We start from the raw sequence: 12583 nt of genomic DNA on the forward strand, positions 1-12583 counted from the left end.
GGCTGGTCGACCAGCTAAAACCAGCCAACCAGCCTGGTTTTTGAGGGATTTTGGCCATTTCCAGGCTGGTTTCCAGCCAGGTCTTAGATGGTCAGGCTGGGAGATGACCAGCAAAAACCAGCTTGACCAGCCTAGGCAGGCTGGGAGCCCAGCCAAAACCAGCTATGTCCATCTTAAACCAGGCTGGTCAGGCTGGCTTTAGCTGGATTTAGCTGGTCATTTTCCAGCCTAACCAGCGAAGACCAGGCTGAAAATAGCTGGAAACCAGCCTGAAAATGACCAAAACCCCTCAAAAACCAGGCTGGTCAACCAACTAAAACCAGCCAACCAGCCTAGGCTGGTTTAAGCTGGATTTTTCATCAGGGTTGTGGGAGTTTTGAACACTTGTGTCACAATAGAAACAGAAAGTAATAATTATTTCAATTTTTTAAAGAACTGTTGTACGTTAGATACCATTGTGTAATTAATAGTATTAACCAATTCATTGGCCAGTTGATGATATATACTGTCAATGAGAAGGCAGGTGCTTCAAATCCTTTTTTTTTTTTTAAATAATTCTCTTGAGCAAACTTGCTTTCAATTCAGTGTAAACAAAAGTGCAACAAAATGATAAGCTCTCCGCTTCTTAAACGTCTTGGTGGAACTTCTGCTAAAACATTTAAAACAAGTAATCTGATCAGAGAAGCTTTTGTTTATAGTAAGTGGTATATTGTACCTTATTAAAATAAGGTATTTTCTAATTCATTGCTGAATAAATGAGTGTAAATCAAAAAGTATTTTTAAGTATCTTAGTTAATCTGAGTAAGGTGTTTTCTGTTTCTAACAATTTTCATTAGTTTTTCTTTCAAAACTGTGCAAGTGATTATCATTATTTATTTACAGTATAGGAATGTGTAAAATGCATAACCTCCATCGTCAATTTCAGCAGATATGAACTTTCACATGATGTGTTTTATTTGTTCCTTTATTTAATCAGGGTTTGATGTATTGGCGGGAGCAAGAAGGTCGCTGGTTCGAGCCTCAACTGGGTCAGTTGGCATTTCTGTGTGGAGTTTGCATGTTCTCCCCATGTTGGCATTTCCCCCTGGTGCTCCGGTGTCCCCCACAGTCTGAAGACATGCGCTATAGGTTAATTGGGTGAGCTAAGTTGTCCAGAGGGTATGAGCGCGTATGTGTGTGTGTGTGTGTGTGTGAATGAGGGTGTGTGGGTGATTCCCAGTAATGGGTTGCATCTCAAAGGGCATCCGCTGCGTAAAACATATGCTGGATAAGTTGATGATTCATTCCGCTGTGGCGACCTCTGATTAATAAAGGGACTAAACTAAAAAATAAAATGAATGAATGATGTATTAGCAGATGTCATCATTCAGTGACTGTTTTTAAGAATTAGTCAGTAATTTTCTATTGTGCAATCTCTCAGTCTTGAACATTTTAGACATGATATTAACACAGAAACCACACATTTTTAAATGACTTATTTCTACATTTTCCAAACCAATGATATAGTGATGAATAACATTGCTGTTGAATAGCTGAAACACAATCTCTCTCAGTATTATACTCCTCATCAGCTCCTTATTGAAGCTTTCTGCAGTTTTCAAAGGACAAATAAGTCTTTTTTTAAAACATGAATATTTATATCAGATTATATGATCCAAATCTATTAGTTTTCTTTTATCCAATTAGTTTTTCTCCATTTTTAACTGGCCTGACTATGGGTCAGAGATTACTAAGAATCCTGCATTAAAGGCGCGGTAAAATTTTTTAAGGCCTATAAAACATAAAAAGAGGAAGATGCATTCATTGAACACACTAATGGAGTCATATTTTATCACCAGAAATATCTGTGGTGTTTTTGATGGTATTCACCACAAAACTAAAGCTATCGTCGCCCTGAAACATAATGTGGCCTTCTTTTCATAACAAGAAACTTGTTGTTAATAAATGAGCTGTTTATTATAAACCTGCATGCATTGCATTAAACACATTAGGCAGACTTCGTAACATTTTTAATACATGATCTCTCGATTAACCAAAATGTCCCTTTATCTAATACAGTATGAAATGTTGGTAAAGAAACCCTTCAACAAAACTAAAGAAAGATCTTCACATATCAAGTCCTCCTTCTATTCGCAGCCATACAAAATGGCATTTGCAGTAATGAAAAGCAACTGTTTTAAATGTAAAACACTTAAATGCCCATGACCTATACAAAGAAAAAAAAAGAAATTCAAAGTTCAAAGAATAATACATGAGCATAAATTGGTAAAGCTAAGAGTAAACATTGGTGTCAGGTTTTTGAGGTGGTTTCATTGAAGTGACCCAGTGCTGAGCTCATCACACCACTTCTCATACGCCCTGAACAGAGAGCCTTCATCAGTGTCGTTGAAGATTTCTGTGAGAGGAATCAGGAAAAAATTATCACTTTTTTTTACAAACTTTTGTGCTTTGCAATTTAGGCAAGGACTGCATACAAAACAAGTGAACAAGTTTGTATGTGAAATCGACATATGAACTAAAACTTCATAGAAAAATGTATTAATATGTATGAAAATATATAGGAATTACTAAAAAATGTCGTACACAAAAAGCACATACATGTAATAAGCCTATATATAATACAATACTGTGTGGAAAAGCCCCTATATGATGCATGTTTTATGCAAATGACCAACGTTGTGCTCTTCACCTGGTCATTTACAACTGTATACTCCAAATTCACTAACATGATAACAAGCTTCAAGAGTTTACACTTTGTGATTGCTTGACGCCATTAGGTTTGGCATACTGCCCCGGGAGAGAACCTTGAGCTCCCACCAGGTCTTTTACCATGTGAGGGAGTCAGAGATCAGGTAGGTCTCGGGAGCTCTCCCTAGTAAACAAGGAAAAGGAGGAGATGGGGTGGAAGGGGGGATTCTTCCAAAATGAAGATAATGTAGTAGGGCGAAATCTGTCTATTTATAGTAGGCATGGATCAATTTGATTGGATTATTGCTGATTACAGATGAGAGACCAGCCGCGATCAATCATATCACATATAAACTTCACTGAAGTACTATTTTTTTATGCATACACATAATTGCAGATCTACACAATTATTTGTAAATGACACTAACTGTTTGGGTTTAAGTAATTGCACAAGACACAAAAATTTTACAATATTGCAAAAATTATATTAATCACATCATATTTAAAGCATAAAAACAATTGTGCCTTAAAGCTATTCTACTGAGTACCAAAACTGCTTTTTGTTGTGACTGAACTCAAAAACAAACATGTCATGCCACATGGTCATATTCCAACAGGACAATGCCAAGTAGACTTCAATATCACAAATGAATTGACCTGAACTGTGTCAAACAGTTTGGAAGTGCAGGAACAGACTTTGAATCATTAATTCAATAGGAGTATCTCCCATTAATAATACAATCTTTCCTTCAAAAAAGAATGGAAATAAACTCTTTAGGTTGTCAAAAAAAAATGCCATGACATATTCACATCTAAAGCAAAGCTAAAGGTTATCCTAAAGATGGTTACTTTTTGACCCAGTATCAAAGCACTCTTTAAAGTCTACTGTAAAGTTACATCTCAACACTATCAATGAGGTTTAGCTTAATTGATGGCCAATTCTTGTTTGAACAAGAAACCTTCTTTCCTTCCAAATTCAGCCTGATGAATCTTGGCATTGTCATCCTCGAATACACTTATGCATCTTTCAACATGAAAAACACCAACCCGATTCACATGAGGCTTCAGCATCAATGCTTGAAAGAGGGCATGTCTGAAGTTGGGGTTGACACGATCGCTATAGCAGTGCCAGCCAATGAAATTAGTCCACAATCGGCTACTGTCTGAGCTGGGGTATTTGCATAAAGCAATCCGTTTGGCTGACACTTCTGTCGGCGCTTGGAAATTTGAGGAATTCCCAACTTCTGCCGCAAGCAAAGCCCCTGAAGCGGTGCAGACGGATCCACAATTTAGTTCGGCAACGCTTGACGTCACCCATTCAAAGTAAATGGTAATGCTGACGCCCCATGTGAATATAACAAGCCAGAAGTGTATTCAATACTGCAACGATAGCTAATCATAGACAAGTGAGCTCAAAGGCAAACTGTAAAATTGTAGTCTAATTCATATTTTATGGCATCGAACAATGCTAACTAAAGAAGTTATGCCAAAATAAGACTTTAAATGTTGGTATATATTTCACATCAACAACAAGTCAACGGTTGGTCATTGGACTCTGTCGGTTCGACTATCAGGCTAGTTAGTTTCACACTTCGGTTCTCGTTGCGTTAATGTCAGAGTTCATTGGCCCGATTCAATATTTAGAATCAGGCCATTGTCTGAAGAGATCACTCTGACTGGTTATACAGCAGTGAATCAGAGTACGAAGTAGCATAGTAAGTAAACAATTCAAATCAAGAAGGATCACAAAGAGACCGGCCATAATTTCACTACATTACTCAAATATTTGCAAATTGTGTGGATTATCAGTTTATCAGACATACAGTATTTGCAAGAGCGGATCCCTTTGTGGTGAGTGACACTGTGATACTGTGATAATGGTACTAAATTCTGCATTGTTTACGCTTTGTGTCTGTCGGAAGTTCGGTTTCCCTTTGTGGAACAGGAAAACAGACTACTGCCCCCTGTAGTGAAAGACACATCACAGGCACAGAACACAACTCTCGTTTTATCCAGAGGTGATCTAAAGCGAAGCGGCAACACAGTTGGGTTTTATTGGTGCTAGTTGTTTGCCGGAGGCTTGGTAATGTATGCCCTGGCCCTAAAATTTGATAAACCGGTTTACTGTAACCACAAATATTAGTTGTATTGTATGATTTGCATTCAACCTTTTTTATTTTGCCGTCAACAGCAACAAATCCTTTGTTGGCCTTTGTTGCCAACGGTTGCCACTTGTTTAATGTTCTAGCATTTGTGACGTACTGTAATGTGGAGATTGTCCACGGTTATGTGAATTAGTCTTATTTTTTTAAGATTTGACTATATTACCTGCTCTTCCAAGGCCTGTTGGTAAAGGCATTCTCACAAGGCCTCCAGAATGCTGTAGTCTGTCACACAGAGACTTCTGCACCAAAGAAAATGTGCAGTCTTGATGCCACACCGGCAGCTCCAGTCTCATCATGCAACAGATGATCCTGAACTTCTCCTCCTCTGTGAGCAATCCAATCTCACAAGACACATACACCATGTAGGCCATATCAATATTCACCGCTTCACCGTGGAGAAGAGCTGGTAGGACTTTCTAAAAAAATGGGGGAAAGTTCACATATAGTTTATGCTGAATTTGGCATGCGTGCAAAATCCAAACCCAAAATGCAGTATGAGGTATTTAAACATGGAGAAACAACATTTAATTATGAAAATTCCCTTCAGACAGTCTACATTCCTTAAGTAATGTATCTCACCCGAGAGCAGTTTATGGTAAGCCTTAAGGCAAAACATATCAATCATCAGTAAAAGACTGTAATTTATAACCCAACCCAAATCTTTGAAAGTGCTCGAAAGCACAGGTGAAGAATTGAAGATACCATCTCTAGTTGAGGGCTTATGAGGTGCCCAAAGTCAACCAGTCTGTCAAGATCATCCTCCCACAGGTTTGGGGCTAACTCTTCCAGCATGGTTTCTATTGCGACACGTGTAGAGACAGAAGCAGGGTCAATGCGGTCGTTCTCTAGACCCGAAGCAGACTGGAACTTGGAGTCTAAGAGGAACTGTCCGTGCACTTCCAGCAGTTCAAACAGTCCTCTGTGCTTCATAAGAGCCATCTACAAGAATAGGAATAAGCATTGGTGAAATGTACTATTCATTACAGTCACTATGACACATTTGTCAATACTTTGATCACTTTACATGGATTAGCTTACTATTGTCAGCGTGGCACAGTAGTTGATTTTGAATTAAAAATGCACTACAACCAGTGTTGGGGGAAGTTACTTTAGAAAGTAATGCATTACAGTATTAAGTTACTGAACAAAAAGTAACTAGTTGCATTACTTTTTATGGTAAGAAATGCACTGTGTTACTTTTTTGCGTTACTTGTAATGCGTTACCCCCAACACTGACTACGACTACCAAAAAACTTTTCATCAAATTAAGACTCCAAAATATTAAAGTTGTCAGCACTTTGCCGCTCAGTTTCATATTTGAAGTTTACATTGGAGTGTAAAAGTGTAAACGTTTTCCCCATTCATCTAAGCCGAAATCACGAAAGGCACTTGTAAGACTAACAGTGCTTTTGGTTGTATTATTTAAAACAAATGTAGAATATTGTGCATTGATTTGTGAAATGAGGTTCATAAAAGACAAAAATAAATATATTGTATATATTCAGCTTTGTTGTTACATTCACACAGACATACAGTTGAAGTAAAAATGAGTAGCCCTCCTGTGATTTTCTTTGTTTTGTCAAGTATTTCCCAAATGATGTTTAACAGAGCAAGGAATTGTTCACAGTGTTTTCTATGATATTTTTCCTTTAGAGAAAGTCTGATTTGTTTACTTTTTTAAAAAACATTTTAATATCATTAGCCCCCTTAAGCAATTTTTTTTCAATTGTCTACAGAACAAACCACTGTTATACAATGACTTGCCTAATTACCTTAACGTGCCCAGTTAACCTAAGTAACCTCACTTTGGGCTGAATACTAGTATCTTGAAAAATATGTAGTAAAATATATTATGTACAGTCAACATGGCAAAGAAATCAGTTAGAAAACAGTTAGAAATGAGTTATTAAAACTATTGAGTTTAGAAATATGCATTCCAATAATAATTTGGATTTCAACTGTAACTGTATATTTTAGTCTTTGTGAATAGGTGAAGGGCAGAGCGGTGGTGCAGCGGTTAGCACCATCGCCACGCAGCAAGAAGGTTGCTGGTTCAAGTCCTGACTGGGTCAGTTGGATTTTCTGTGTGGAGTTTCCATGTTCTCCCCGTGTTCGTGTGGGTTTTCTCTGGATGCTCTGTTTTCCCCCACAAGTCCAAAGACATTTGCTGTTGGTGAATTTAATAAATGAAATTAGCCATAGTGTATATATGTGATTGTAAGAGTGTATGGGTGTTTTCCAGTACTGGGTTGCAGCTGGAAGGGTATCCGCTGTGTAAACCATATGGTGGAAAATTTGACGGTTCATTCTGCTGTGGCAAACCCTAATGAATAAAGGGACTAAGTCAAAGGAAAATGAATGAATGAATGAATGAATGAATGAATGAATGAATGAATGAATGAATGAATGAATAGGTGACCCACATTAAGTAATTCATTCATTAATTTTCTTTCAGCTTAGTCCCTTTATTCATCATGGGTCGCCACAGTGTAATGAACCACCAACTTATTCAGCATATGTTTCAGACAGCGGATGCCCTTCCAGTCACAACCCAGTACTGGGAAACACCCATACACTCTTTTTCACACACATACACTACAGACAATTATGTTTATTCAATTCACCTATGGCGCATGTCTTTGGACTGTGGGAGAAACTGGAGCACTCGGAGGAAACCAACGCCAACACGGGAAGAACATGCAAACTCTGCACAGAAATGTCAACTGGTAAAACTCGAACTCGAACCAGCAATCTTCTTGCTGTGATGCGACAGTGCTAACAGAGCCACCATGTCGCCCCCCCCCCCCCAGATTAAGAAATCAGAAACAAATCATAAAGAAAAACACTTCAGCATTGTACCTTCAACATTTCTGCAAGACCATTAGCTATGTGCCTGCGAGGAATACTCTGTATAAACGACCGGTCCAGGAATGCAGCTACAGGTGCGATGTAGGTGCCAAGCTTGTTCTTACAATTGGCAAAATTGACACCTGTTTTGGCTCCGACACTGGCGTCAATGTAGGACAGTAGAGTGGTGGGAACACGAATGTATGGAGTGCGTCGTCTGTAAAGGGACGCCGCCAGACCCACGATATCCAGGCAGACGCCACCTCCAATGGCGATGATGGGCTCTGTACGCCGATCGATCCCAAACTGGTGCACATCCTCCAGGATCTTCAGGGCCATTTCCATAGACTTGTTCTCCTCCGTCGTGGGCAGGGGCAGGATCCGGTACAGGACATTTCTGGCCTCGAGGTAATCGGTGACCTGAGAACCATAGATATTGTACACTACCTCATCCATGACTATGAAGCGTTTTAAGGGTTTGGTGTTGGACCGTACGGCCTCAAGCTGCTGAGTGTCACTGATGTGGCCCAAAAGCAGAGTGTCATTGCTGGGGTCAAGAAGGTTTTTGGTCTGAGTAACAGTATATGTGAAGGTGATGGGGGTGACCACTGTCCAGGTAGTGCCACTAGAGGAGCTGCTTTCGTAACTGCAACATATAAAGCTCGTAACTCATTTTGTAGCTTGGTTTTGATTGAAAAATTAAATGTCAAATTAAATGTTACTAAACAGCAGTCTGTGCTACCTGATTGCAATGTTCCTGTTTTCAAACTAATAAAACATTTTACATTAAACAAAAAAAATGGTTGTAGGAAGTAAATTGAACCCTTGTGTTGTTTTGGATCAAGAGCATAATATAAGGCAAAGGTCTTAAACTCAATTCCTAGAGGGCCTTTTAGCTCCTACCACCTCCAACTCACAACTGCTTAAAAGTCTCTAGTGATGCGTCCCAATTCGCATACATATACTACGCCCTAAAAGCATGTGCTTTTTTGTGAAGGTAAATGTATACTTTTGAGTGTGTAAGAGAGGAGTATGCAAGATTTGGGACATACTACTTTCTCGTTAACAGAGCATTATGTTGGTTAGTTATAAGCCATGTCAATCATGTCGACACATCGTCCACATTTCTTTCATATTTAATTTCCTATGTTATTGGATAAGCAGCAGCAGGTTAATCTGCCATTCACGAGTCTTTCATGCAGAGAAATCTCCTCAGGTCTTTGGATAATTCTGCATTCAGACATTAATGTCCAAACACGTCTTTAAATAAGTTCAGTATTGTTGTTGCAGATGAAATATAACACAGAAAATGTGATTAAAATATTTTTCAGTTGGCTAGATATTAATTAACAGTCATACAAACATCTTCACTGAAGCGTCTCTACTTGATGGTTGGTCTCGTGTGTCCATCATGTTTGTAGTTTACTTACACTTTTCACCCATGTTTGTAGTTCTAATCGAATTCACGTCCAACGCGCAATGTATTCTGGGCAATATCAGCGGTTATAGAGTATAGATGCTTCTACACTTAAAGTTTTTACCGGAAATAGTAAACCATCCGAGAACCTTTGGCATACTCTCTTCAACATATTATGATTTGGGACATACTAATTTTATTTTCAAATACTATTTAGGATGGAAAGTATGCAAAATGGGATGCAGCTTAGTAGTCTTGAACACCTTGATTAGTTGGATCAGGTGTGTTTGATTAGGGTTCCAGGAATCCAGTTTGAGACCCATGACTCAAGGCAATGTGCATTTAATATGCTGCACAAGATTTTTAGGAGACCAATTTTTTTTATTTGTTTGTTTTTAGGAATGTAGGTCTAATTCTAGTTAGCCTAGTAGGTCTAATAAACCCTAAAGATGCACAATACAGACAGCTACATTTGTACTGGCTGATAACTACATTTATGCATTGCATCAGTCCCATAAAAATAGATTTATATAATTAAGCCAATAAATTATGGATAATAATTCTTTCAATAAATACATATGATAAATATCAGATGTTATTTTAATGTCATTGTTATCAATTGATATATTAAAGCTGATAAATGATGGATGAAGTGTTCTGCTGGCCATGAGGGTATGATTTGTTCGTATAAGAGTTATTGGTATTGGAAAAAGTTTCCATATTAATGATTCCTTAGTTAACCCCACACTGTAAAATCCAAAAAGTTAAGCTAACTCAGACCGTTTGAGGAAACCAATTGCAACAATCAATTTAAGTTCAAAAACAAATCCTAATGAGCACTGTGAAATCACTGCATTTGAGTTGAAGTAATGAGGTATTTAATTAACTCATTACCTTCAACACTGAGTTTAAAACTCCATTCCAAATGAGAAGACTTAACTTTCAGTAAATTTTGAGTTAACTACACTCCTTTCATTTGATACTGTTGACTGTTGGGTTTTACAGTGCACCTACTTTCATTTATTTGTTAATCTCATTAATTTTTACATTGACACTCACCATTAGACATCTGATGCAGAACAACCTAAAAGTTTAGTCATCCTAAAAACAAATTGTACATTAAAGCGTTGCATGATTTTTAAATATTGAGAATATATCCTGACCCTGTGTATTTACTCCTTTTCAATGTCTGTGATGTTCACAACCACAAAATATGTCAATTAACAGCTGTTTTTAAATTCCTTGAATGCAATTTTCTCCTTAAACACTGTAGTAATGTAAACCATTCAGCCACTTTCCTGAAATGACTCAACCTGCTTTGCATTAGCAATGGATATGTGATATGCAAATTTTATACTTGACTAGCTTAACCAAGAGTTTTTCTGACTGTCTGGAGAGTTAGCTTAAGAATAAGAGAAATATAAAGTTTTAATTATTTTTATGACCTTTCAGTAAAGGTAGTAAAACTTTACATGAAATGTCAAAAGTAATTTAAGTTAACTAGACAAGTAAGTTATATTAAACATGTTTGGTTACACTTTACAATAATGTTCTTTTTTAACATTAGATGATGCATTAAAGCCAATCCAGCATAAATTGGTCATTGTTGATGTTAAAATTTTATATGTTGATTTATGTAGTGAATCAACTAATCAAATTATAAAATAATTATAAGTATAAAATATAAGTAAAAATAAAACTTAAATAATTTCTGTATTTCATTGTTAGTTCAAGTACAGTTAACTAATGCTAGTTAAGTTACAAGGTATACCTGACAACTTATTTATTGAAATTAAATAATTACTGTTTTAAATGGTCGGAGGACTTCTAATTAATACGCACATTTTAGCCGGTGAAACTCGTCCTTTCATTCCTTGCTTGACATTTTGCCCTGCTTTGCGTTTCCACGTCCCCTTCACCTGCACCAGGCTGAAGACGGTCTCCTTCTGCTTGTTGAGGTTCTCCATCGTCGAATTGTCCAGGTGTACAGCTGGCAGGCGAACTTCGTCAGGTGAATTCACTGTAAAAGTCTCCCCGGGTCGCTCCATACTTCAAGCGTCAATGTGTCATGACTTGAGGCGCATCAGCAGGAGGAGCTTGCGCGAGAAACTTATGAAAGTTTGTCCCTCTCCAAAACCGCTGTCTCTCACTAAACTTGAACTTACACAACTCTTCTCCACTATAAGATTAGAACCGATGGCCTCACGTGCACGAAACACCCTGAGGCGAGTGTTATGAAATATGGCGTTATGTGAGGTATATAATCAACGGGTAATGTTATGTATTACGATTATGCAAAAAATACAAATTATATATATATATATATATATATATATATATATATATATATATATATATATATATATATATATATATATATATATATATATATATATACGCCACATTATACTACAGAATTCTATAGACCTACATTTGATTCTTCGTCAAATATCTCTCCTATCTCACAAACTGTAGAAATAAGTTTTTGCCTTTTTAAAATGATTTAAATTAGCAATGTTGTTGTACCAAAGTGTACTACTTTCATTAAAAAGTCTAAATGTGCTTTGAAGACTTTTTATCAGTATCATTGTTTAAAAAATGCAATCACAGTTATATGATGGTAGAGCTGTTATTTATCATTTATAAATTCTAAATTCTAATTTCTAATTTGCAATGGTAATTATCCATCGTAAATATGACTCATTTTTAAAATCCTAATTTTAGACAGTTTGAGCCTAAATCCAATAAATCAAATTAAAAAACACAATCAAATAAATTTTTGTTCATCATCATAAATGCAAATAAACAATAATAAAACAAGACAAAGGAAAGACATCTTAGGTGTGAAGTAAAGCTGGTTAAACTGGTTTGACTGTTTGATAAGCGACCACATGCACAGTGCACATCTCAGTTTTCATATATATATATATGAAAGTATATATGAGTAAATATTATAATGTGTGTTAATGTGTGTGTATATTCATATATATAAAAATATATATATACAAAAAAAAACTATATTACCCCTTAACTTGTTTAGATAAGTACACTAATTGTAACTACTGCATGTACTGTGAAGTAAAGTGGACCTTTTAATTGCAATTGCAGTTATGACTATGACAGTCTCTTGATTTTAAAGAGTAAATGGAGAGTAAATGTGCAGTGGAGAATGGTGTTATGCATTTTTGGATTATATTGGAAGTGATACATAAAAATAAATAGATTTTTAACCTGCATGCCAAGTTGCAGACTTTATCTGATCTTTGGAATAGCTTGAAATCAAGTTTCTATTTTTACTCTTTTACAACTATTAATCTCTAACATTATTTTCATTCCATTGTTAACTATAAACAGAAAAATAGATTAAATATCTAAAGAATGTAAAGTTAAATGCATACAAACAAAGCATAGGCTATAGTTTTTCAAGGTGTAGCCTTTAGTAGATTGATATGTATTCATGAAAACC

At 36.6% G+C, this 12583-nt stretch overlaps 1 protein-coding gene across 1 annotated transcript; it reads right to left on the reverse strand.

The window, feature by feature from the left end:
- Positions 1 to 1931: 1931 nt before the first annotated feature.
- eevs (2-epi-5-epi-valiolone synthase) lies at positions 1932 to 11275 on the reverse strand. Its single transcript, XM_056460374.1, has 5 exons — positions 10960 to 11275; positions 7713 to 8346; positions 5556 to 5792; positions 5017 to 5269; positions 1932 to 2395 (listed from the first exon to the last, which is right to left on the reverse strand). The coding sequence occupies exons 1-5, from the start codon at positions 11163 to 11165 to the stop codon at positions 2310 to 2312; spliced, it is 1416 nt and encodes a 471-aa protein (XP_056316349.1). The 5' UTR covers positions 11166 to 11275; the 3' UTR covers positions 1932 to 2309.
- Positions 11276 to 12583: the final 1308 nt, after the last annotated feature.

The sequence above is a fragment of the Danio aesculapii genome, chromosome 6, assembly GCF_903798145.1.
Source record: "Danio aesculapii chromosome 6, fDanAes4.1, whole genome shotgun sequence".
NCBI classification, from domain to species: Eukaryota; Metazoa; Chordata; class Actinopteri; order Cypriniformes; family Danionidae; genus Danio; species Danio aesculapii.